Raw genomic sequence first — 24,688 nt, 5'->3', positions numbered from 1 at the left:
GATCTAGAACCCCGCGATAAGGCCAAACCACCTCCACGGGGATGACCCCGCATCTGTCAAAGAATCAGGGTCGTTTGGGGCCTCAAGTTGATGTCATGGAGGTTGTCGGTTTGAGTGGCGTCTATGCGAACGTAGACAAGCTCTCAGCTTGCAGCAACATGATTGGCCAAAGACAAGGAGTAGCCGACTCACCTCACCAACCAAATCGGCTATCTCTTCAACGTCGAATCGGCATTTGGATCGGCCCGCGATCTCACCTCCAAGTCTCCAAGAGGTCGGGGTATCGACTGAAAGTCTCCAAGTACTTTTTGATCTGCTAGAGATAACTTGCATTAGACCAAGGACGTGTTCCGTGGTCTCTGCGTCCAAATACAGAATCTTTACCCCGAAGGGATCAGCCTCGCTTGCAGTGTGCCTCGTGGTCAAGGTGACGTCATTTTGAAGGTCCAGGGTAGCTGGAAAGAAACCATCCCAGCGTCCTAAGGACCTAGATTTCATAACAATCTGGCTACAGGAATGACCATTCGTATACAAAGTATATTATTGAAATATGACACTGCCTTACTCTTCACGATTGAAGTGCCCATCACGGCAGAAATTGCAGCGCCATCTATGGGCCCAATAGCAGCATTTAGGCCTATGCCATTGAAAAGCTTTCTTTATCGCATAAAAGACCTCCCATCATGGAATTAAGACAGAGTTGAGCAAACATTTGAACGCTTCTGCGTATTATAAAGTCCTAATGCCTCATCACGAGGAAGTTTTTTGATTAATGATTGATTAATGTGGAAGCTAGAGATGGAAAAGCTAGATTCGCCTTCGACAAAGAGAGGATCAATTTCGAAGTAAACCGTCGCCCTCACCATGTCCGGATGAAGCTAGAGATGCGTATATGGTTTTGCTTCTAATAGGAAGTACCGTATACTTGCCAATCAGAGGGTGTACAAGTTAGGTGAACCAGGTCCCGTCCAGCTATCAAGCAGCTTCCTGTTATCCCGACGCAACACCCACTTCATCAAACAGCAGCCTACAATACTGGCCCCGGAGAATGCAATCATGAGTATCATAGCTGTGGTATATCTGGGCGACTCATGGGGTAAAAAGAAATAAGGACTCCAGATGTTACCGAATTGACCAGTCAGGTTAATAATCGCGGTAGCACAGGCTCTCTTCTCCGGGGTCTGGCTCGTAGATGATGCCGCCCAACTGTAAACAATTGCGTTGGCGGCAAAGCATCCCGAGATGTATAGGAATGATGCAAAATAGCGAACGGGAAGGTTGAGGACCGAGACTGAGATGATGAAACCGACGATGGCGACTCCCATCGGGGCGCTGATATGCCAGCCGCGCTCACCTCGGACATCGCTGGAGTAGGCGACAGCAAAGGAAGCGATTGCCCCGACAAAGTAGGGAGGGCATGTACAAAGGAGAGTGATTGTGCGACTGCCAAGGCCGAAGCCTTTGACAATAGTAGGGTAGAAGTTGTTGAAGCCGTAGGCAGTATGGTTGCTGGAGAGAATGAAAGCCTGAGGTGGAAAGGTGTTATTTGAAGTCACGCGTAGAGAAGACGAGACAAGATACTCACAAATACCCAAACGCGAAAATCCATCGCTGCGGTCCTCAGCCCATGCCATATGGACCTGTTAGACTCCTGGTTGGAAACCTGGTCCCGAGCAATTCTCTCCACAGCCAACTGTCGCTCGTCGTCACTGAGCAACCAAATGGCCGAACCGGACTTGGAGGAGGGAAAGTCTGGCAGGATAAAGATGGCCAGGACACCAATGAAGAAAGTAGCGACACCTTCGAGGAGGAACAGCCATCGCCAGCCACTCAAACCTCGGGCACCGGACAGACCAGCAAAGATACCCGCAGCCAGCAAGCCGGAGAAGGCAGTTGCCAAGACAAGACCAGAGTATAAGACTGCTGTACGGAGAGCAAGTTCCTTTTTCGTATACCAGCAGGAGAGTAGATAGAAGGCACCAGGGAAGAAAGGTGCTTCGCAAACCCCAAGGAAGAACCGCACCGCAACGAGGCCCTCGAAGTTATGGGTAGTGGCAGTAGCTGCAGAGATGCAGGACCAGGCGCAGATCCAGAATGGCATGAAAAGTGAGGGTCTGACGCGAGTGAGGATCATGTTACTGGGCAGCTGACCAAGCATGTACCTGTCTAAGAAGTCAGTCAAGAGCTGGGTTAGCTCACTGGAAGCGAGTTGCATACCCGACATTGAGGATGGAAACAGCAATGTTGAACTGATTTCCTTTGAGACCGAGGTCATTCTCGAATGAGTCCAACTTGGCTTGTCTTGACACTGCAAGTTAGCTTTTGGCCATCTTGTGCGGTCAAGATGACACCAACGCAATATTGTTTCGGTCCAGATAGTTGAACAGATACAAAACCCAGACCATAGGCATGAGTGTCATATCCAGCTTCCTAACAAGCCGTTTTTCTCTGGCCTTCCAAGCGTCATCGATGGGCGGGTATTCAGGATCAGTCTTATTATCCACGTTCGCCATGTCGATGTGCTCGATTTGGTCCTCTTTCTGGTCAGGAGACATTGTTTCTTAAGATGGGTAACACTTGGAGCAGGATCTTCGAACGATGATGTTGAGGGAGTAAGAACTTGCAGAGATAGGCTGTGGTTCATAGAGAGATGGGCTGGTAATGGCAGACGCGCAGTTATATAATTTGTAGAGCTAATTGGCAATTATGACATTGATACAGCCATTGAATCCATTCCATTCTTCCGAGCAACAGGAAAATCCGGGGTAAGGTCCTCACCCCACAACTTCCCCAGATTCCATTCCCCTTTTCCCAGAGCCTCTCCCTGGGTCTCGACTCGGCGCATGTGAAGATTAGAGAGGAGCCAAAGCTAATAGTTGGAGAGAAGGGCTTCCCCAAGATGTGACTGGCTCGTTGGGTAAATCATCCTCGGTAAAGATTGTGTTTCTGTTGGAGGTGGCACCGGCGTGTTGGAGAGCTAGGCTGCCTTAGGCAAGATTGGCAAGGACCAAGTGAAGCTTGGTCGCCGAGACATCTCACCGTCTGGTCGCGCTGCAGTTTGTAGGATGTTAAGCGTGGTACCTTCTTGGAAACGGCCGGGGGCTCAATTCCTAGATGAAGTAATGTAATGGGCCATTTTCATCTTCTTGGCAGTTTAGTCCTGTAGGAGTTTTATGAAAGAGCATTCAGGACAGTCCTAGGCATTTGAACAAGACACGAGGGAACGTAAATCTTGTGAAACGGGCAACGTAACACCATCAAGACATCAATGTTAACTACCTAAGCAATACGGCCATCACAGTACAGGATCCTCGCCGCCCAGCCACTTGTAAATGACCTTGGAATCCCTGCCTTGGAACCTAACATCCTTGGCAGCATCACTAAACGCATCTAGCATGGGATGGCCCAAGACCGTCTTCGTGCCCAAGTCGTCGGCAGCCTTGACACCGAGCTCCAGCACCCCGAGGCAAAGCTCAAGCGAGAACCCACCTGCGTAGCCTTTGCTTGCCGCGTTTCCAGGGGTCAGGCCTGGGACAGGATTGTTGATCTTGGAGTTGAAGTTCATGCCTGAACTGGCGTTGATAACACTGTCGAGTCGCTTGACGTCTAGGCCGCTGCGGATGCCGATGTTGTAGGTCTCGGCGGTGGCCAGGGCCGTCAGCGAAGAGAGATAGTTGTTGAGGAGCTTTGTCTTAAGACCGGAGCCGAGCTTGCCACAGTGAAATATGGAGTCGTCCTTACCCATGAGGCGGCAGATCTCCAAGACTCGTGGCCAGATTGCATCGTCGCATCCAACCATGAAGGAGAGTGCTCCTTTTTCAGCCCCCATCGCGCCACCCTGTGAACTGTAAGGATCAGGATGCAAAGTCATAATTCCATATAGCTTACCGAGCAGGGTGCATCCACAAAATCTCCCCAGCCTCCATCAATGACCTTCTGAGCCACCTCAGCCGAAACACCGGCGTCAATAGTGCTGAGCTCCAGAAAGAGTATGCTGTGGCCTGGCCTCCGTTCTCCAGCCAAAAGCCCCCTATCCTCGTGTAAAAACACATCACGCACGTGGGGGGCTTGCGGGACCGATGTCATGATTACGTCCTGAAAAGTGTGTTAGGTATTATGGGTAGTTCTCATATAGAGCTGGGTCGTGATGGACGTACTGCCAATTCGGCGACTTCCTTGGGCGAGGAGGCTGCTCGGACACCTGTGCCATTGTGTTCGTCGATGAACCTTTGTACCGCTTCCTGGTTCACGTCGTATACCACGAGCAGGGACGAGTCGGGAATACGCAGACGGATATTCTTGGCCATCCCGTGGCCCATCTGGCCGAGGCCTGCAGTTCGATGTGAGTAAAAGAAATGTGTCTTGATTTAGTTGTATAGGCCTTCTTACCAATAAAGCCGTAAGTTGTCTGCGAAATGCTACCCATGTTGAAGAGATGAGAGTCCAAGGGAGTAAAATTGAGATGTGAAGATTGTCTTCTAGCGGTCTAACTAGAAGCGGACCAGGGTTTGGTCAGAGTATTTAATCATTAGGATCCTGATGTTGGATTGACACTCCATCCTTGACCACGCCAATGCTCTAGACATGCCAACCTCGGGCAGTCTTGGAGCCGGGGTACGCTTGATGGAATGCATTAGGCTGAGCGCGATGGCACTCACGTAGCAGCAATGAACGTACAATAACCCCAGTGGGTCTGCATGAGGTAGCATTTTGGAGAGTGCTTTCGCCAGACAAGAAGTCGAGGCTGTGGAGGGTAACTGTTATGCATGGTTGTGGAGGTTGGAGAGAGTTGGAGTTGCCACACCCGACACGGCCCGCTTCTCCACGCGGTAGGGATCTTGGAGAGATTGTCGTGGTGACCTCAATGCCGGGCAAATCTCCAAGTGTCGAGGAAACACGAAAAACATATCCGTTTGCCAAAATGTTAGTATTTAAAGACTCTGATGTCGTAATATTCCGTTATCGTCATCACATCATCACTCAACCACTACCTTTGGATCCTCCCTCCTCTACAAGTCGCCATTGGACTCAACCTTGAGCTTTTCAACTTCAACAGAGCAACATCTACCTTTTCCTATTCTAACTCCATAATTTCACAATGGCGGGACAAAGCAACCGAGCCGAGCTCCAAAAGGGCCTCTATGAAGTTGGCATGCCCATCCGCCGCTCCGTCCTCAGCGACGCATACGTCGACAAAGCCCTGAAGAATGGCAGCACCGAATTCGCCAAGGCCATGCAAGAATTCACCACAGCCTTCTGCTGGGGCGCAGTTTGGGATCGTCCCGGCCTGGACCGCAAGCAGCGCTCGCTCATCAACCTCTCCATGCTGGCCGCCACCGGCAAGGTCCACGAGCTTGCCGTCCACACCCGGGGCGCTGTTAACAACGGCGTGTCGGCAACCGAGATTCGGGAGGTGCTTGTGCAGGTCTGCATTTACATGGGTGTTCCAGCCGGAATGGAGGCTTTCAAGGCGGCGGAGAAGGTTCTGATTACGATGGAGAGCGAGGGTGCCACTATCAAGCCATGAGCGCCTTGATTTTGAAGTCAGTATGGCATGGGAGATGGTGTCGGGCTACATGGAACAATGGATGGATAGCATAGCATATCGTAAGCGTGCTAAGACGCGGATTGATTTATGTTGACCTGTTTAGTATAGACTCGACCTATTGCCCCAAGGATAGCTTGCACCAATCGCCTGTGTGAATGTGTGAATCTGTATTGCTGCCAGTGGGCAGTATTCATAAGAGACTATTAGGCATAATGCGGTAGCCACCTCATGGCATCATTAAACACTACACTCGCCAGAGGTTGGTATGGATATTCTTCATCTCGAGGACCGCACCGAATACTCGCCCCCTCCCATGTAGTATTAGAAAAGGAACCACTGCAGTACACCGTGTACGCGCACTAAAACTGGTACGAAAGACAGGCCGGCCCGTAACCTTCCCATCTTCATGTCATTGTATCTGCATACAGAGTCAATATCCTCGCCATCCTCGGCATGATACCCCACACCGTCGTCGTCCCAGTATCAAGCAGCTCGGCCCATCTCATCAGGACCAGCGCGGAGAGTGGCCTCGAAACCTCGCCCCTTGCATGTTCGCCACTCGCCCCCGTTAGCTGCTTCAGCAAGCGAAGAACCTTTTGCTCATCTAAAGACAAGTCTTGAATACACGAGACTGATTGCGCCCACTTGGACAGAAACAAGGCACACTCAAAGTAGCTCAGCGAATGTTGCACGCTCCAAAACCAAAAGCTTGTGCGCGCCACAACCTGGAATCCCAGTTGAGTAGGCGTTCGGAGGGCAAGACAGGCTTGCAACGCTGCCCGCGTGGTCGCCGATCCACGGCTGGGGGGCCGCGTGGACCTAATCAACTTGACAACCTGCTCTTCAGAGCATACCCCGAAGCTCCTTCTCACGTGGGAGAAGTCCGAGGCAAGTCGGATGTATGCAATTCGAGATATTGCGGTACTGTTGAAGAGCATAGGCTCCCGCGGGTCATCAGGTGGCGACCCCAAGCTTGAAATGTGCTTGAAGATTTGCTGCCACCGGCTTAGGAGCTTGGCAAACTCGTCTCGCGTCGACAATTCTTCGGTCCCGTTAGGTATCTGGGCTCGATGAGAGAGGATAATCTTCTGGAGCAGGAAGGATATGACCAGGTGGCAGGCAAAGGTGCCGATGTTTGGCGGAACAGGGGACGACTCATCGGCGAGTTGGTCGATAATAGACCCCATAGTCTGAGATTCTGTGCAATCTGTAGAGCGCTGGCATGCTTGTATCCACTTTTCTTCAGCCTTGTAGTCCCATTTGTCTTCTTTCGACGGCAGCTCGTGTTCCTTTTCGTATAGAAAGGGCGAAGGCACATCGTAAGCTACGTTCAACAGAGTCATCAAGGTAAAAATGCACCCCGTTACCCTATTTCATAACTTAGTGAAGTCTAGCAAAGCCACGGAGGGTCTTGTTTTTACCTCTTCAATGTTTCTAGTTGAAGCCATTCTCTCCAAGATGGATTTGCTGGAAGCCCGATTCCTTGCATCCTGGCCCACTCCCGCCGCAACAAAATCGTCATTGGGCCGTAGTATTGGAGTGCTTTGTCGAGGTCATCGGGTTCACCACCCCAAGCAGCAAATGCTGTCAAGACCATCATGCCCTGCAGTTTCGGCAACCCGCCACCTGAGGCAGGCATCAGTGCCGTCGCGAACTCGAACAAGTCTCGGGCTGTTGACCCCTCCAGGCTGTACAGAGCGCCATTGGCACATACGCCAAAGATGAGAAATGCGGGGGCTTCGCTAGGTGTCCAGGTTGGCTGGTGGAATAACGGCTGGTGACGGTTGAAGCTGTCAAAGTAACGATCGATGTAGCTGCAGAGAACATCTCTGCCTACCAGCACGTAACCCGGCTTCAATCTTTGCGCTTCTTGTTGGAGATGGAGCCAGCAGGCTTCCGTGATGGCGAGCTCGGCGCCGGCAAGTGAGTTGCCCGGTGAGGCATCATCAAGGGGTTGCAGCTCAGGAGACGGCGGGAGAGAGAATAGAGATTGTCTGCTGAGCTGAACAGTTCCAACGCCGGGGCCAAATTGCACACCGGGCCCCCAATCACACGAAGGGAAGGCAGCAAAGTTAAACTGGTCCAGTGCGTTTGGACCGAGTTCGTCAAGAGTCTGGAGCCATTGCACCTCGTCGGGCATGAAGGAGTCCTGGATTGACACATTTGTCCCAAACAATGATGACGAGGAGTCTTGCGGGTGATGGCTCAGCCACTGCTGGTCCTGGCCATGGTTAGAACCTTCTTTCCTGCTTAATATGACGGCAATTTCAATGCTCACCGGTAGATTTATAGTTGGCTGAATCTGGGAATGACTTGACGGGGACTCATCTTCTGGCGAAGCCATGTCCTGTCTTTGCATGCCATCTCCGGCTCTTCTCGTCGCCCTCTCGTTGCCCTTTGGCGGCCGTCCACGTTGGTGCGCCTTCCACTCATGTCTTCGCAAAAGATCCCTCCTGGAGAAAGCTTGGGTGCACAAGTCGCAGCCATATGGCTTTTCTTTCGTGTCTAACTGTAGCATTAGCATGGCAGGATGACAAGGTGAGGGAATCGCGTCGTACGGGTCCGCTCGTGGCGTACAAGATGCTCGGCTCGGCCAAATTCTCGGGAGCAGTGCGAGCACCTGTGAACAGGGGCAACAGTGGTCATCCTAGTGGAGGTCGGCGCAAGGTCAAGTAGAGATGCAGCGAGGTTTGAGTGTCATATTTATTCATACGCGGGGTGATACTTTTGACCGAATATGAGTGCCTCAGGCATACGTTTTTCAATTCTTCCCCTGGCAATGACTGACACCAAATAGTTCGAATTAGCCGTGTAGATTCCATCCAGTCGATAGCTCATATTGACGCGCAGATAAACTATGGACTCTTTTTCACGGAAAACGCAACTGGATGGAGATTTGTTCCCTACCTGATGTCTTGTTGCGATTGTCTGAAGCCAGTTTGGTCGCCTACTAACTCACCATATAGGCTAATGCCGCCTCACCTAAGCTACAATCCGTGAACCCTCTGGCCCGTCACAAACTATCGCCAGCTCTTAGCTCCTTGATGCTAGAATTCTAATCCAGGAAATAACTTTCAATATAATATCAATGCGGTATTCCTCATTCTATAATCCAAATGTGATACTCTTGACCTGGGTCGGTGTTAACTCAGTCCGCTTTTGTTCAAGTGGTGGTGGATAAGGAGTCTTACCTCAAGAAATTCTTCAATTCCCAATTTGGAGCCCTAGTAGCGAGTCTTGTTAGAAATTTCTGCCAGGCATGGGGAAAAAATCCGGCAATGGCTTTTCCAGCTGGGAAACTCACCTCTCGACCTTGTCCGCTCTCCTTGACGCCACCGAACGGCGAGGCGACATTGCTAATAAGCCCAGTGTTGACTCCGACCTGTGAGATGCGCACAGTCATGGTTAGCTGGGGACTCATGATGCACAGGGGACAAACTCACCATGCCCACCTCCAGAGCCTCGGCGACTCGCCACGCACGAGCAATGTCCTGAGTGAAAAAGTAACCCGCGAGACCAACTGAAGGAGCATTCGCAAGCTTGATGACTTCTTCCTCATTTTCAAACTTGAAAAGAGGCAAAAGGGGTCCGAATGTCTCCTCAGTCGCACATATCGAGTCCGCGGCCACGTCGACCAAAACTGTCGGCTCGAAGAACGTTGCTCCAAGTTTGGTCGCTCGAGATCCTCCCGTCAATACTCTCGCCCCTCGTGCCACGGCGTCGCGGACATGCATGTCGACCTTCTCCACGGCAGCCTCGGTGATGAGGGGTCCAAGAGTGATCTCTGGGTCATGTCCAGCCCCGAGCCTGAGCTGGTTGACCCTGGTAACGAGCGTAGCCGCCAGCTTGTCGTATATCCCGGAGTGAACATAAACACGGTTGGCACACACGCACGTCTGCCCTGAGAGGCGAAACTTGCTCGCCATAATGCCCTCGACGGCCTTTTCGCAGTCTGCGTCGTCAAAGACAATAACTGCAGCATTTCCACCAAGCTCCAGGCTGACCCTCTTCATGGTGCCGGTGCATTGTGCGGCAAGCACCTTGCCCACTGCCGTAGAGCCAGTAAAGGAGAACTTCCTAATGTCTGGATGCTGGGTCAAGACCTTGCCAACCTGCACCGTGTGTCTCCTGGTCGTCACAATGTTTAAAGATCCTGCTGGAAACCCCGCCTGGTGGGCAAGATGAGCCAGAGCAATTGCGCTCAGAGGTGTCTCGGGTGCCGGCTTTATCACACATGGACACCCCGCTGCGAGAGCTGCAGCGACCTTCCTTGTCACCATGGCGGCTGGGAAGTTCCATGGTGTCACGATGCCAACGACACCCACCGGTTGTTTGATGGTGACGATACGGCTATTGTGATTCGAGGATTGGTAGACCTGAAATATCTGAGCTTCCTTACTCGTCCGAACGAGTTTTGAGTCCGCTTACCGCTCCATCAAATCTCTCTGCTTCACCAGAGAACCAGTCGATAAAGTCGCTGGCGTATTTCACTTCTCCTTTCGCTTCTGCCAGAGGCTTCCCATTTTCACTAGTGATGATGTTGGCAAGATCACCGGCTGCCGCCTGAACCTGATCAAACCACTTCCTCAGCAGCCGGCTTCTATCCTTGGCAGTCAATAGGGCCAGCTTCTTCTGAGCCTCTTTTGCAGCGTCCACTGCATGCTCACATTGTCGCGAGTCTAGATCAGGGACATATGCCACGGGCTTTGACGCGGCCGGATCTGGATCGTATCAGCAGGGCTCACATCAGCGTTGTTTATATCACGTACCATAGACGACAAAGCATTGATCCTGGGTAACCGTCAACCAACCTCCCTCTATAAAGGTCGAGTTGGGTACGACAAGTGACTGTTCTTGGAATAATGTCATTATGGTTTAGTGAGGATGTAGAAGTGAAATTTCATCCAGGGCCGTCCTTTGCGATTACCTACTGTCCCCAAGATTCCGCTGTCTATATATTTCTATGGCCTTAGTGGCCTAGGCCGCTGCGTTCTCTCCACTCTCCTATATCCAGTGCTTGGTCAATATGCAATCTTGATCCAGGTTGACATCGAGCGGCTGTCCCTGTGCCTCGGCTATTTCATCGTTGGAGATGTCGTGGAGAGTTGGTGTCAGCGGGTCTCTCCAACTCCTCTCCACAACCTCCACAACTCCGACCTGCCTCCAACGCATGTTCTCCCTATGGCCTCTTCGTACTCTCTTACCTGTCATTCCATAGCCATCACACCATACCCTGGCCCTCCATTGCACCACATACCTCGGAAACGTCTACTTTCGCTCTCCATTAGGCCTTCACCCAAGAACGACGAGCCGTCATGTCCGACTCACCAAGGCAACCGTTCTCGTTTCCACGGGTGTCTTTACTCCCGAGCGGGTTTCTCACACTCCCCGAGCACTTCTTCTGCGCCGACCAGCGAGATAAATCTATCCGAAATACCGTTCCATCCATGTCATTTCTGATCCATCATCTCAGTCCAGACTTTAAGCTGGTCTTCGACCTCGGCATGCGGAGGAACCTGGATGAATACCCTGCAGACATTCAACCTCACCTATCCACACGATTACCGATCCACACATTTCCAGATGCCAGTGAATCCTTGCGACGAGGTGGTTTGACTCCATCCAGCATCAACGCTGTTATTCTTAGCCACGTTCACTACGATCATGTGGGCACGCCTAGTGACTTCGAGAAGGCGCATTTCATCGTCGGATCTGGGACCCAGGATCTTCTACAACATGGGATGAACTATCATTCCGCCGCCAAGTTTGAAAAAGATCTTCTCCCAATCGGTCGCGTGATTGAACTACAAGGACCTCGGCGCCCAGGTTCAGAGAGCGATGGTGGATCTGCTCGGCCAGCAAATCCACGACTTGCTCAACTGGTGCCCGGTGTTTCTCATGACTGGAAACCACTTGGACCATTCGAGAACGCAATAGACCTCTTCGGCGATGGCCTCATCTTCATAGTTGATAGCCCTGGCCATCTCATTGGGCACACAAATCTTCTCGTACGCGTTGCAGAGGATCAATACGTGTATCTTGCTGGAGATGCGTGCCATCATCCAAGAATTTTGGACGGCCTGACAGAGATGTCTGAATGGGTTGAGAATGGTATGAATGTTTGCATACATATGGATAAAGCGCTTGCAGCCGAAACAGTACAAAAGATTAGACAAATTCGCGACGAGGGGTTGGGAAGCGTTCCCAAGGTCGAGGTTATCTTGGCGCATGACGGCGAATGGTTCGATCAGCACAAGGATGCCATCTTCCCTGGGTGCTTTACGGCTTGATTTTATACCAGGGCTCTCAGGTTAGGTAGATTATTAACCAATATCATTCTATAAAAGCTACGTGGATTTTCAGCTACTTTTGTGTTGTTCAGTGAATCGGCGTTATGCCTCGGCTATTGGCCATCTCCAATGCATGGAGTGACGCACGCCCTCACCAGAAAGCCTAACTATTTAAGACAGTGGCCATCCCAACCCATTCGCTGGGGCTGTTTCTCCACTCCATCTCCAAACACCAAAATCGTCCACGGCCTATCGCAATGTCGAAACCACGAGCTGTCGTCAAGGCCCTCGATCATCTCGTCCTAACCTGTACCGATGTAGGCGCCACGGCCAGCTGGTACTCCAAACATCTCGGCATGAGGGTTGAAACATTCAGGCCACCATCTGACCCTACCGTTGCGAGGACTGCGTTAAAGTTCGGAATCCAAAAGATCAATCTCCATCAGAAAGGGAAAGAATTTGAGCCAAAAGCAGAGACTGCGCTGCCTGGCACCGCGGATCTTTGCTTTGTTGTCGACGACAGCGTGAAGCTCGATGACCTGCTCAAGAGTTTCGGAAATGAAGGGATCGAGGTTCTCGAAGGGGGACGGATTGTGGCTCGGACAGGGGCCCAAGGGCCAATACAGAGCCTTTACGTTCGTGACCCAGACGGAAATTTGATCGAGTAAGTTGCGTCTCTTCGAGTACCATGGCGATTGCTCATATAAACGTCGCAGGCTGTCATCCTATGCCAATCGGGAAACCGACCAAGTCTAGGTGCCTAGGAACCCTACATAGACGGGCACGTCAAGACAATACATAGTTTTTGGTCGGTCGCCACAATAATCTTCCCAATAGTGCCTTCTTCTTCTTTGTTTTTGAATGAGAAAGAAATGCAACACTCTCTGCCTGATCCGCCTGAGACTCGGTGCCAAGACCACGTCATCAAAACCCTGAAACAAACAAATATGGCAGGCCTGTGCATCCCCGGCGGCAAGCACGCTCCCCAAGCCCCTATAAAAGCCCTCCCCACCCCCGGGCCACTATCAGAGCCAACCAACCTCATCTCCGACAGCGCGTCCATCACCATGTGTGCCCAAAAAGCGTTTTCTGAATGGCCTGGATTTTCCACATGGACTAGGTTCAAAGCTTCCGATCCTCTTGACGACACCATCTTTGAGCCGCTTTGTAGCTGGAGTGGCCATATCAACACCCCAGCCTACGGGCGCATTACAGACTCAGACTCTCCCCAAGACTACGTCCTGGCTGTTGGCTGGAACTCGCCCACGGCCTATGAGGAATTCAAATCATCCCCTCAGTATCAACAGTTGATGGATAACCTGGGAGTCCATATCACACATACCCAGGATATCATCTTCACCAATAAAATGTTCGGACGCGGATTTACCCCCAACACCGAGATTTTCACTGCCTACTGGCCTGCCTCGCTCTCCCTCGAGACTCAGCAAGAGGTGAAGAAATCAAAGATGCTCGTCCATACCGGGATACCCAACCCGCGCTGTTATTCAAAGGCTCCGGTCTTTGGATGGATCGATGAGCTGCAGACCTGGAATGAAGAAAAGGTACTGGCAAGCGTGTGGTGTCATCATTGGAAGAGCAAGGAACTGGAGGATAAGTTTAAAAGCACCGAGAAGAGGATTGTTTATGTGGGCAGTGATCTCGTCTATCCGCTCGCTGTAGATGATTTCGAGCGACACCTGAAAGATCTCGGCGCTCTCGGTTGGGAATCGGTTCATGTGGATTTTGTGCCACTCAACATGATATACGACGACGACATAACGCGAAGTCACAGGCGTGAAAGGAGGAGACTTAAAGATGTAACTAGCGGAATGGGTACTCTTTGAAGCATCATGGACTACGCAACTTTACGTTGCCCTGAGGTTCCTCCATGATATTCATCTCCTCGGACTCAGTACCCTCCAAGATGTTGAATATACCTATATTCTCCACAACTAGGATTGCCTAAGCTTGGACTTGGTGCTGGCCCAGGTGTAATCTGGGAACCGGGTCCCAAGGTAGCATGCCAGTGCAAATAGGGTCCATGACTCGGGATTCGCGATTGCCTGCTCCTGCGTGATAGCCGCGCCATCCGCGAGGACATCCGACCCGACGATCTCGCCCAGTAAATCTAAAGACACAATGTCAGTGCTCTCTTCGACACCCTGAATGCTCGAGACCAAACTCACATGCCGTGTCTGGCGTGTTCTCGTTCTCCAACGCAAAGTGGAACATTTCGTGGAGAAACGTCAAGGCCTCAACGGTATATTCCTCCATCGACACGCCTTCCGCCGTCACATCAGGAAACTGAAACATGTTTGGGTAGCGAGCAGCATTCCCCCCAGTTTTGGGGACAAAAGGTGAGGGTGTTTGGCTGCAGGTTGTCGTCGGTGGCGCCCATGTTGGTCTTCTGCTTGCCGCGACCCTTGGAACAGTAGTCGCCCGGCTCATCATAGCGGAAGGCCTTCAAGTCGTCGCACCAGAACGGGACTGGGGGCCTCGTGTTAGACTTTTTGCTGCGGAATACGGCATGCTGAAGAGGGAACACATACCAAAGGGCTGGGGCATCTTCGCTCTTTCAGTCTTGGACGCCTTGTCTCTCTTCTTCTTGACTTCCAAGTAGTTGACCTCGTATATATCTGCATAGACCTTCCTCATCTGCCTTTTGTCCGGATCCTCGGCGCCTGTGCCTTCGATCAAAGCTGTGGCAGTCCATTTCATCTCTGCGTCACGAGATGTCAGCGTGTAAGAGACAAGAGTAAGGGGAAATGGGGGGGCTTACCAGCTTGAAAGGTGCTGTCACAAAAGATCCACGGCTTGTCGTCTCCATCTTCGCCCTCCGACTCATCGTCGATGGCGTCGCGCACCTTTTTCAAGTTGGCTAACGTTTGGGGGTTAGCCTTTGCTCCCACAGGAAGGTAACACTTCGAGACATACCAATCATGGTGTCAACAGTAGAGTCGAAAGAGTCGTCAGCCGCATCGACCTTGAAAAAAGTCCATAGGTGCTTTTGACTGTCGGAATTCGTGACACCATTAGCTTTGGAGGTTCTGGCATTCCTCAGAACTTGGTCTGCAGCGCCAGCGAGAACGCGCCCGTCATTCCACCACTGAACTACGTCGTAGTCATCACAGCCACCCTTCTCAGTGCCCGTCTTTATGTGGAAGACGTCGTCGATGGTGCCCGCGCGCGCAGAAATGGTACCCTGAATGGTTGGGGAGACGAAAGCGAGAAGAATAGTTAGCCTCGCCAGCCAAGGGGCCAACGAGGGCGAGAACTTGAACGACATGCTGGCGGATGCAGCAACCGTCAATGGCATCAAGAGAGGGAATGAATAAGGGGAACGAATGAATGATGGTGGACAGAGACAGTGAGCCTGAAAGCCCCTCATATAACATCAAGCATTGGACCAGATGGCGCATCGGTGATAATAAAGCATAGAGCCAATGCCCGACTGTCATTTTATCCGCGTAATTAGGAATTAGGAGTATGTACATAACATGAAACCCCCAAAAGGATCAGGATCAGCACCGCCTTGGCCATTGTCTGACCATCTGGTCACCAGAATAGAGCGGGTGCATACTCGCGGAGCTTCTGAGTTCAGTTGAAAGGAATATCTGTTTCACATAGATCTGGAGATGGGAAACAAAAGAGGAGACTCGACAGGGGATGGAGATTAGCGCATGTGGCTATACGGATCGGATCGAAGCACCACCGCAGCACCGTTGCATTTATTAAATATAACTGACACGAGACGTCAGCCAAGAAAGTCACACAACAATATCGGGACTCAATCTCCGCTCGTGTAGCATCGATAACCAATGATCTGCTGCAGTGGGCTGTGCTGGCATCGGCCCGCCTCCGCACGGGTATTCCCTCCGTCTGATATGCAGCTCCTGTTTCAACATGAATTAATTGCGCGTTGGTCCATCAGATGAACGTGGGCAGGATCATGTTGCGTCTCCCTGGCCCGGCAGATCATAGCATAGCCACGGGTGAAGGGCTTTGGCCAGCCGCCTATAGTTCTGTCTCAACAGTTATATACATCTACTAGCAGGACGCCGTCTTGACAGATCGGACAGCAGCTCATGTTAGGAGCATCCCTTCTTTTCTCTGACAATAGCTTGCTGGCTCTCCATTCGTTCACGTCATTATCGCTCCTTCATGATACATCCTCCTGGGCCATCTGCTTGCCAACATGAGGGTTTCCACCGTCGGCCCAATCCTGCTCTTCCTTAGCAGCCACTTGGTTTCGGCGTCGAAATATGGCCATGAGCCGGACTGCCAGGCTGGATTATGTCTCTGCGGCCATCAATGCCAAGCTCTTGAGCAAGATCAAACTTGTTGCCCAAAGAGGGGGAGACATCCTCAACACATCTGTGGCCCCGGTACGTTGCCATCCGTCTGCATATGTGGACTATTGCTAACTCTTTCGCTTCAGGCAGGGAGTGCTGTGGCGCAGGTTGCTGCCGTGAGGGATGGGGCTGCGGACACAATGAAATGTGCTACCCGCGGGTTACTCGCACTTCTTCGCGGCGGCCCAACTGCATCCCTACTATCATCACGATAGTCAAGCCTACCCCTGAACATCCTACCACTGATTCCGAGATATCCGGCACTCTTACTACAGCCTTGAGTGCTTCTGGCCATTCCTCCGGGAATCATGCCTCTACTTCCGAGAGACCAGGAGAGCCCACCGGGGTTGTCTCGGGAGGCGGTTCCTCTGATGGAATCTCTAGCACTGCTGGTGCATCAACCGCGTCCAATGGCGACAACGACTCGACTACCCCCGCCGGCACCACCGCCTCGGGTGAGACCAACCATGATACAGGATCGGTTACCCCCACAGTGATTACCAACTCAGACGGAGAAGTGCCGACAGTTTCCCACCACGAGAACACCGAGTCAGCTGTTCCTACAGTCGTCACTGGTTCTGATGGTGTCGTTTCAACCATCGTGCCACCTGACAGTACCGTCTCGGACTTTCCCACCGTCATTACCCACTCTGGCGGCCAGTCATCGATTGTTTCCATTCCCGATAGCACCGAGTCAAATACTATTGGCCCATCCATCATTACGAGTTCGGATGGTCAAGTCTCGACTATCCTTCCTACTACTGGGGACATCGATACAGCTGTTCCAACTGTTGTTACGAACTCAGACGGCCAACTCTCGACCGTTTCCGATGGCAACGATATCACTTCCGCTGTTCCAACCGTTGTTACCAACTCGGATGGCCAGGTTTCAACCGTCTCTCCCACCACTGAGGATACCGACACATCTGTCCCAACTGTTATTACCAACTCGGACGGCGAAGTCTCGACGATTTCTGGTGGGAACGTCGTCACCTCAGCTGTTCCAACAGTTGTCACCAACTCAGATGGCCAAGTCTCAACCATCCTTCCGACAACTGAGGATATCGATTCGACTGTCCCGACCGTTGTTACGGGATCTGACGGCGAGACGTCAACCATTGGCTCTCAGGCTGCGACTGACTCAGACGTAACCGTCCCCACGGTGATTACAGAGTCTGACGGGCAAGTGTCTACCATTGTCCCTCCAGAGACAGAGATTGGCTCGACTGGCTCAGATGGCCAAGTGTCGACGGCCGAAACTGATTCAGCCACCTTGTCTGGTATTGAAACTACCAACTCAGATGGCCAAATATCAACGATTTTCCCTACTAAATCTACCGTATCAGATGAGAGCTCTTCCACCTTCGCTGGCAGCTCAGATGCCCAAGAAACGGGCACCACTGCCCAGGAAACTACCGAGACCGGAACTGTTGGGGATGAGACTTCCGCCACTGAAGCTACTGAAATTCAAACTGCAAGCGACAGCTCTTCTCTCCCTACCGGTACTTCCGATGCAACTGAAGCCACATCCACTCCGCAGGAAACTACCGCAACTGAGACCGCTGGGGAAGAGTCTTCTGCAACTGACGCCACGCAAACTCCCGGGACCGAGACAACAAGTGAGAAGTCTTCTCTTGCCACTGATGGCTCCGACACAACCGAACCTACGTCTACTGCTCAGGAGTCAACCGTAACTGCGACCACTGCACCCGATACAAGTGACTTGACCACCACCGAGTCCACAGGAAGCGATGCAGAGACTACTGCAGCTGAGACTACGGAGTCAGGCGCTTCAGATACTGAGACCACCGAACGGGAAACGACAAATAGCCCCAGCACAGTTCAGTCTACAGAAAGCAATGCTGAGACCACCGGACCTGGCACTACTACATCTGAGGCTACCGAGTCTGACAATCCTGCTACCGAGACCACAGACGCTGAGACTACAAGCAACCCTGTTACATCCCAATCTACAGAAAGTAGCGATGCATCCTCGGAAGAGACTGTGGGATCGGAGACAAGTGCTGAGACCAAGACCGGATCCGATACCACGGCTCCCACGACGCCCACCTCACAGACGGATTCCGACGAAACCACCACTAACCCAGGCGACGCGACAACTCAAACTGAGCCAGAGCAAACAGAGTCAGAGGGCCAACCCACAACAGGGGATAGCCAGGTCACATCCCGTGATGGTGATGGCAATTCATCTCCATCGACGCAGACGACCCCTCCTCCAACTACCACAACCGATGACAATGTTGTCATCCCAGTGACAACCTCAGTCGATGAACCTAAGCCGACAGATGATGGTTTCGTCATCCCCTGCAACCTGTGGTTCTTCAACATCTGTATCGGACCCATCTTTGGGTGGAAGATGATCCGTCCGCCTGGCATTTATCCGCCGTAAGAGCCTTCTTCTTGCTGGTTAGGTACTTTTGCTAATAACATCCCAGGGGTCCCCCACCATCGATCTCCATCCCCCCGGGACTTGGTATCGAAATCAACATCAAAGGGAATCTCCCGGACTGGCCAGAATTCACGTAAGTCACACATAAGACAAACACGCATGAGGGCCTCGGATGCTAATACGTCGCCTCTAGTATTGGGGAAGACAACAATCCAACCTTCTCTGAGGAACCCACAGATTGCGAGACCGAATCAGCCGAGTTATGCATGACGAGCACCTCCTACAGCGTTTCTGTCGATGCTACGACGACCAGCACTGTGACGAGCCAGGTTACCGCCATGTGCGGAACCGTTTACGGCTGCAACGTCCAAGGCGCTACTGAAAGCTTGACGGAAACAGAGATAAGCACTGCCTCGCATTCCCCAACAGTCACCCCGTTCCATCCCATGGAACAGTGGCCAGACATGGTAGAGAGCCAAGAAGCTATCGACGCGGCGGCCGATCATGCCCAATCCGAACTTGACTCGATCTTTGGCACCAGAACAACTGACGCCCCAACCTCATCTGCATCGTGCCCCATCATGGCGACTTTGGACGCCGGACAAGGAGACGACGGACTCCAGCGATGCCGGACTGTCTGCGAGCTCGAGCAGTTCAAGCCATTCAAGATGTACCCCAGGAAGCTAAACGACGTGATGACATCCACCTTTTGCAACGGCAGTACAGTGCCGATCAACGGGACTGCGAATCGAGAATTCATTTTCAGCGACACAAGTTCCGTGACGGTGCAAGTTTTCACGTCCTCTAGCCAAGACGGCTGCAAACCACAGGCCGAATTCACGCTAGACGACTACTGCCGCACATCTCTAGGGCTCTTGACTGAGTGTGACTCAGACAGCAGTGTTAGCGGAGGTGGTATATTTTTGGACAAGTCTGAATACGGGTGTCTTGTGTGGAGTATCGGTGCTAACAACAGCTCGGACCCGGACTTAGCTATTCCAAGGACCAATATTACGGATATCGCCAACGGGGCTGGGTCGAGCAAGAGGGCAGTGGCCAGGTCTATCGACTTGTGGTCTATGGGCTAAACAGGACTGAGAGCTAGCATGTCCGTCTCTGGGCCGAGGAGTTAGCCTCGATAAGAGGTATTATAGACTACAAAGTAGCTGAACATGTCGGTCAATGTTAACGCTATATGAAAGAGGGATCACACCTGACAAGGCAAGTCGCTCGGAACTATCGTGAGGGTAAAGATCAAGCCATCTCACCACCTACTGATTGCTCGTGGGCTTGCAAGCTAGGACCGGAATTGGGTTATCATGGCTTCCATACCTGGGTCGGTTACGGTCCGGCATTAGGATCTATAAATCGAGTATGGAAGCTATAATCTAGTTAGGCCAGAGCCTCGATACCCCTGTAACTGCCTTGAAACTGAGCATGAAGCCCGCTTCACTCCTTTCAAAGTCATGCCGTGACCGTTGCAGGCCATGGCTGAGGTGGTAGCATCATACGATGGAGTATTGCATCTTCCCCGCGCTCGCAAACGTTTCGAGAATCAGGGATAGGGCAATGGATAGAATTCAGTCCTTAAGATTGAATGAGAACCGCATTTATTCTTTCTTATCGCGAATAACTTCTCCCACAGACACCCATCTTCGCAATCTGACCCAATGTCCCCAAGAGTATCCTCTCTTCCCTAAAGCACCCGTAGTTCAGCCTGCTGCCATCCATCATAAATCGGCGGGCATGTATCATCCTCCTCATCGACCAAGTCCCCAAGTTCCACATCGTCGTTCTTGACTGTCTTCTTCGGATTCTCTTGGTACAGGTGGACTAATTCCTTTATAAGGCCGATCTGAATCTTGACAAGAGAGTAGCCTGCACAAAGTACGAAAGCCCAGCCCAGTAGCATAATAATCAGCATCGGAGTGTAGACCAAGAATGATAGCACCCGAGGTTCCCACACTGGAAAGGTCATTTGGAGGTAGAAGATGCTGAGGCGCCATGCTGTGACGAGAACCGCGCCGCCCTGGTAAAAGACCAAAATGTTCATGAGAAAGCAAATTTTTATTGCCAATGCAATCCATAGTCGGGACTTCAAGTGTCGCTGCATCCAACAGGGAGCTTGTGGTTTGCGCTGATGGTCAGAGTTGGATGTGGAGAGTGTTGAATTCGCCGCGTTGGTGAGTGATTCTTGTCTAGATCTCATGAGACAGCCAAGCTGACCGCCGCAAAAGATAGCATCGATGATGATTATGACTCCAATGATCCAGAAACTCTCCTCAGCTAGGCTTGAAAATACGCATGTGCCGAAATCGGGGAAGTAGCGGCTCCGGTTGAATTCCTCCCAAGTCCAGTTCATTTGGTCGGCGGACGTATTACACGCCAGAGGAAGGCGGTTCAGGAATTCCAGCGACATTGTGAGATTGGTGTCTCCCGCGTAAGGTTCTTGCTGACTTTCGAAATCCGTGTTTGGTTTGTGAGAGATTGCTTGATGACAGGCGAAACTGGGGGCGTCGTGAGCTTTTATGGCTGACAGATTCGCGTTTTGAGTTGTTGAATTTGTTTTGATTCAGGCTCTGTTAGCTTTTTGATGATATGCAAGTGGTGAACTCTTTTTTGTTACCTAGCAGGATCACTTCAAACGTTGTGTGGCCGTTGTAATTGACCGAAAGTTTCATGTTTAAGTGATTGCTCGAATGACTAGTTCGATCTCTTTTGTTAAAAGTATTGCATCCCATACCAGCCTTCTTATGTGCTAGCTACCGCTGATAGCGGTAAGTGCTCAATTTGAAGAGGCAAGCTGTTGTATCCGATCGCTCGCAGAGTCTTCAGTCGTGTCCCAAGCACGTCGCGTATGTGTTGCCTGTCAGGTGGCTCTACCCTATGCATTAAGTTCGTGTCATGCAGACGTTGAACTTACGGCATCGCCGTCACCAAAGGGAGAAAATAAAAACAAAGGCTTATTCGTGCGAGATCTACCTTTCACACTTTGTATTAGGCGAGGTTGCACAACTGGTGGTCTCATTCGCATCGTTGGTCACTTACACCCAGGCGTCTAGACGACTGTGCTTTACCAATGACTAGTGAATTAATTCTGATATTTCGATATCCACGATTGTTTGCCTGCTATCTTTTCACTCTTCATTCAGCATGATCAACACGGTGCCTGTCAGGTTCATCTACCTCGCGAATCAAGGCAGAGGTCAGGAAGAAGCTAGGTATGCCTTGCTCAGCTTAGACGCCGAACTTGATGCTGGCTACAACATTTTTTCGCGTGGCCCACATAACCCCGTAGATTTAAAGACTTCATGAATTCCGACGACAAAAATACGGTTCTGGATGTGTATCATCCCCTCGAAATGCATAAGGTGTATTTTAGGTATTGTGCGCCAATTGCCCGCCGTATCTATGCGTTCGCTGGGGAACCAAAGTGAGCGCCTTTGGCTGTGTTAATAGTCATGTTGCTGTTCAGCTATGAGAAATTGTTAATACTTTGCATTAGGCTAATTTATCTAAGGAAGCTTACACCTCTTATCTTTTTCTATGCTCATTGAATCATTCTTTATCAACACCTAAATGCACCTTACGCATTTCAAGGGGATGAGGGCAACTATCAGCGAGCGGAGTGTTCGGCATCTGGGTTCCGCCCCCTCCATGGTCCAGTATTATCAATCAGACCAAAAGTTGGCGCACACTCCAGGAACAAATCAATTCGTGGAAAAGTCATCCTCCCCGCAAGTAATAAGCCTCAATCCCAGCCATCTTGTCATCACCGCCCCGGTAAAGATGGGATCTCTATGGCGAGATTCCTTGGCATCAGGTGCTTTGTCAGACGCCTTTGCCCTAAAGGAGAAGTGACCTTTGCTCAATGGAGAAGCCGGAGTTTTGAGCCTCAAGCGACTCATCATCATTCAGACGACAGTAGAGTAGAATTTGCTTATAAAAACGGGCGTATCCCGTCCAAGGGCTTTGGCAATCTCAACAGGGTCATCCTTCTCCAAACTAAAACTCCAACTTCAAGATGCGAGCATTTCAGTTTGCCCTCTCCGCTCTCGCCTTCCCGGCAGCCCTAGGAGCGATAAACGACTTTGACACCTGGGAACATGGCCGCATTGCCTTGAACGACGTCAGCATACACTTTCGATATGCTGGCTCTGGTCCACCAGTTCTGCTCGTTCATGGAAACCCTCAGCATAGCTTGACATGGCAGTTCATCGGTCCTATTCTCGCCCAGAATTACACAGTTATTGCCCCCGACAACCGGGGCGCCGGAGATTCGAGCATTCCCCCCGACGGAAACTACAGTGCGGCAGCATCAGCTGCTGACCTCAAGGGCGTTTTGGATTTTCTGAATGTCTCTTCGGCCTACGTTTTTGCGCACGACAAAGGCGTCGGCATGGCCACGGCCCTCGCCATCCAGCACCCAAGCTTGGTCAAGAGACTTGTCCTCGCCGAATATCCCCTCCCAGGATTCGGATATGAACAGAGCTCCAATCCGGCGCCCTATTGGGATCTTTATCAGAACTGGCAACTTGCCTTCTTCCAGGTCCCCGACTTGGCAGAGTTTCTCATGTCGGGCAAAGAGAAGCAGTTTCTGGAATGGTACTTTTTCCACGGCAGCTACTCTGGCCCTGCAAGCTTTAGTGAGGATACGGTGAACAGATACACTTCAAGTATCTCAAAGCCAGGATTCCTCAAAGCAATGCTTGGCCCTTTCTCAAGCGCGACTGTGTACCAAGACTCTCAGTTTTTCCAGTGAAAGCTGAATGGAAGCCGTCTTAGGGTGCCTCTTCTCGGAATGGGAGGTGAAGCAAGTCTGGGAATTAGATCTATTCTTCGTCAATCTTTCGAACCAATTTCCTCAAATCTTGAGCTCGACATTATTCCGAAAGCTGGTCATTGGATCGGTAAGTTCTTGGTAACTCGCTGGCTCCGTACTTATTCTAACCATGCCAACAGCCGATGAGAACCCAAGGTGGACTGCACTCCGTGTCGCCAAGTTTTTTGAAGAGGACAATTCGACACTGGCTAGCATTGACTTGTCATATTTGGAGGATCTGGTGACGCTTGATGTTGGATTCTTTGGTACACGAAGAAACTTTGCTCTTGGCCAACAGTAGTGAAACGGCGGCTGTGGGTCAAGGCCTGTGAGAATGGATTTGAGTCGAGCGCAACGGCTACCCCGATTGACCGGCCATGCGAAAATAGTTCCAAGAGCTAGGCTGCGGCTCAATAACTTTAATAGTTCCACGTGTTTTAATCCTTACTCAAATCGTGACTTATCGCCGCGCACGTATTGACGGGGCAGTGCAGATCCCAGCCCAGGACTAACACGAGGGCTGGGAGGCCAATTTCGCAACCAAGATTACGCGTCTCGGGGATCGCCGAGCGCTGAGCCACTTGTCATTTTATATTTTAAGCATATTTTCTGCAGACGTTGAAAATGTTGAGGCTCCCAATTTAATTCTGTTACCACGTTCCACCAAAAGTCACAAGAGCAAAGCCAATATTCCAGTTTCTCTCGATACTTTTGGCGTGCATTACAACAGCCAAACGCGTGACAACAGACGCGTACGCGAGTCCAAACTCTAAATCACGACAATGTGTCTCCCAAACTTTTTCTCAAGAAAACAAAAAGACGACAAAGAAGAGACAGAACCACAACCATCACCAGCCGAGCCCACAGGCCGCAGAACAGCCGAGGCCACCGCTCGTCTAAGCAACAGCAAATTCAGAACCGACGCCAGCCCAAGGCCGTCATCTGATGACCGACTTGGCCCGGGCTACGCACCAGGCGGGTACGCCTCTTCGCCATCGGGAGGTGATGGGTCGAATGGGGGGTTATATGGTGGTATCCATGGAGGAGTGTATTCGGGTGTAAATGGAGGACCAAATGGCGGCGTGTCGGGAGGTGTATATGGAGGCGTCTATGGCGGACCGAGTGGAGGAGCGTTGGGAACGGCGGCGGGAGGAGGGTATGGGACATCACCTGGAGGAACATCGTATCTGTAAATTTCAGCGTGAATTATTTGTGATAGATACCAGAAACTGCCGAGGGTTTTTTTTTTCCCCTCATGAAAGGGTT

General features: G+C 51.4%; 12 protein-coding genes across 12 annotated transcripts; 7 read left to right on the top strand and 5 right to left on the bottom strand.

Annotated features, from left to right (window-relative positions):
* Positions 1 to 932: 932 nt before the first annotated feature.
* Positions 933 to 2,555, bottom strand: MRS44_015728 (uncharacterized protein; the record flags this gene model as incomplete). The annotated part of the gene is made up of 4 exons (XM_046278721.2): positions 933 to 1,526; positions 1,586 to 2,162; positions 2,218 to 2,301; positions 2,356 to 2,555. The coding sequence occupies 4 exons, from the start codon at positions 2,553 to 2,555 to the stop codon at positions 933 to 935; spliced, it is 1,455 nt and encodes a 484-aa protein (XP_046130129.2).
* Positions 2,556 to 3,295: 740 nt separating this feature from the next.
* Positions 3,296 to 4,426, bottom strand: MRS44_015727 (uncharacterized protein; the record flags this gene model as incomplete). Its single annotated transcript, XM_046281392.2, has 4 exons — positions 3,296 to 3,838; positions 3,889 to 4,095; positions 4,158 to 4,330; positions 4,390 to 4,426. 4 exons carry the CDS (start codon positions 4,424 to 4,426, stop codon positions 3,296 to 3,298), a joined length of 960 nt encoding a protein of 319 aa, XP_046130130.2.
* Positions 4,427 to 5,098: 672 nt separating this feature from the next.
* Positions 5,099 to 5,527, top strand: MRS44_015726 (uncharacterized protein; the record flags this gene model as incomplete). Its single annotated transcript, XM_046273997.1, has 1 exon — positions 5,099 to 5,527. One exon carries the CDS (start codon positions 5,099 to 5,101, stop codon positions 5,525 to 5,527), a length of 429 nt encoding a protein of 142 aa, XP_046130131.1.
* A 504-nt stretch (positions 5,528 to 6,031) lies between these two features.
* MRS44_015725 (uncharacterized protein) lies at positions 6,032 to 10,417 on the bottom strand (the record flags this gene model as incomplete). Its single annotated transcript, XM_065619323.1, has 10 exons — positions 6,032 to 6,141; positions 6,213 to 6,916; positions 6,970 to 8,057; positions 8,107 to 8,168; positions 8,456 to 8,495; positions 8,740 to 8,772; positions 8,853 to 8,930; positions 8,992 to 9,924; positions 9,977 to 10,269; positions 10,318 to 10,417. 10 exons carry the CDS (start codon positions 10,415 to 10,417, stop codon positions 6,032 to 6,034), a joined length of 3,441 nt encoding a protein of 1,146 aa, XP_065475395.1.
* A 446-nt stretch (positions 10,418 to 10,863) lies between these two features.
* On the top strand, positions 10,864 to 11,838 carry MRS44_015724 (uncharacterized protein; the record flags this gene model as incomplete). Its single annotated transcript, XM_065619322.1, has 1 exon — positions 10,864 to 11,838. The coding sequence occupies one exon, from the start codon at positions 10,864 to 10,866 to the stop codon at positions 11,836 to 11,838; it is 975 nt and encodes a 324-aa protein (XP_065475394.1).
* A 257-nt stretch (positions 11,839 to 12,095) lies between these two features.
* Positions 12,096 to 12,594, top strand: MRS44_015723 (uncharacterized protein; the record flags this gene model as incomplete). The annotated part of the gene is made up of 2 exons (XM_046270335.2): positions 12,096 to 12,502; positions 12,555 to 12,594. 2 exons carry the CDS (start codon positions 12,096 to 12,098, stop codon positions 12,592 to 12,594), a joined length of 447 nt encoding a protein of 148 aa, XP_046130135.2.
* Positions 12,595 to 12,785: 191 nt separating this feature from the next.
* On the top strand, positions 12,786 to 13,682 carry MRS44_015722 (uncharacterized protein; the record flags this gene model as incomplete). Its single annotated transcript, XM_046270336.2, has 1 exon — positions 12,786 to 13,682. One exon carries the CDS (start codon positions 12,786 to 12,788, stop codon positions 13,680 to 13,682), a length of 897 nt encoding a protein of 298 aa, XP_046130136.2.
* Positions 13,683 to 13,790: 108 nt separating this feature from the next.
* Positions 13,791 to 15,124, bottom strand: MRS44_015721 (uncharacterized protein; the record flags this gene model as incomplete). The annotated part of the gene is made up of 6 exons (XM_065619321.1): positions 13,791 to 13,966; positions 14,025 to 14,260; positions 14,316 to 14,325; positions 14,388 to 14,558; positions 14,618 to 14,716; positions 14,773 to 15,124. The coding sequence occupies 6 exons, from the start codon at positions 15,122 to 15,124 to the stop codon at positions 13,791 to 13,793; spliced, it is 1,044 nt and encodes a 347-aa protein (XP_065475393.1).
* A 976-nt stretch (positions 15,125 to 16,100) lies between these two features.
* On the top strand, positions 16,101 to 19,688 carry MRS44_015720 (uncharacterized protein; the record flags this gene model as incomplete). Its single annotated transcript, XM_065619320.1, has 5 exons — positions 16,101 to 16,223; positions 16,277 to 16,337; positions 16,406 to 18,596; positions 18,647 to 18,733; positions 18,794 to 19,688. 5 exons carry the CDS (start codon positions 16,101 to 16,103, stop codon positions 19,686 to 19,688), a joined length of 3,357 nt encoding a protein of 1,118 aa, XP_065475392.1.
* A 608-nt stretch (positions 19,689 to 20,296) lies between these two features.
* Positions 20,297 to 21,019, bottom strand: MRS44_015719 (uncharacterized protein; the record flags this gene model as incomplete). The annotated part of the gene is made up of 1 exon (XM_046281394.2): positions 20,297 to 21,019. The coding sequence occupies one exon, from the start codon at positions 21,017 to 21,019 to the stop codon at positions 20,297 to 20,299; it is 723 nt and encodes a 240-aa protein (XP_046130138.2).
* A 1,605-nt stretch (positions 21,020 to 22,624) lies between these two features.
* MRS44_015718 (uncharacterized protein) lies at positions 22,625 to 23,723 on the top strand (the record flags this gene model as incomplete). The annotated part of the gene is made up of 3 exons (XM_065619319.1): positions 22,625 to 23,334; positions 23,386 to 23,510; positions 23,563 to 23,723. 3 exons carry the CDS (start codon positions 22,625 to 22,627, stop codon positions 23,721 to 23,723), a joined length of 996 nt encoding a protein of 331 aa, XP_065475391.1.
* A 481-nt stretch (positions 23,724 to 24,204) lies between these two features.
* On the top strand, positions 24,205 to 24,615 carry MRS44_015717 (uncharacterized protein; the record flags this gene model as incomplete). Its single annotated transcript, XM_046276780.2, has 1 exon — positions 24,205 to 24,615. The coding sequence occupies one exon, from the start codon at positions 24,205 to 24,207 to the stop codon at positions 24,613 to 24,615; it is 411 nt and encodes a 136-aa protein (XP_046130140.1).
* Between the last annotated feature and the right edge of the window lie 73 nt (positions 24,616 to 24,688).

Source organism: Fusarium solani (assembly GCF_023522795.1).
Source record: "Fusarium solani strain SB1 chromosome Unknown bctg00000011, whole genome shotgun sequence".
Lineage (NCBI taxonomy): Eukaryota > Fungi > Ascomycota > Sordariomycetes > Hypocreales > Nectriaceae > Fusarium > Fusarium solani.
The sequence above is the reverse complement of the archived record's forward strand: the minus strand, read 5'-3'. Positions and strand labels throughout refer to the sequence as shown.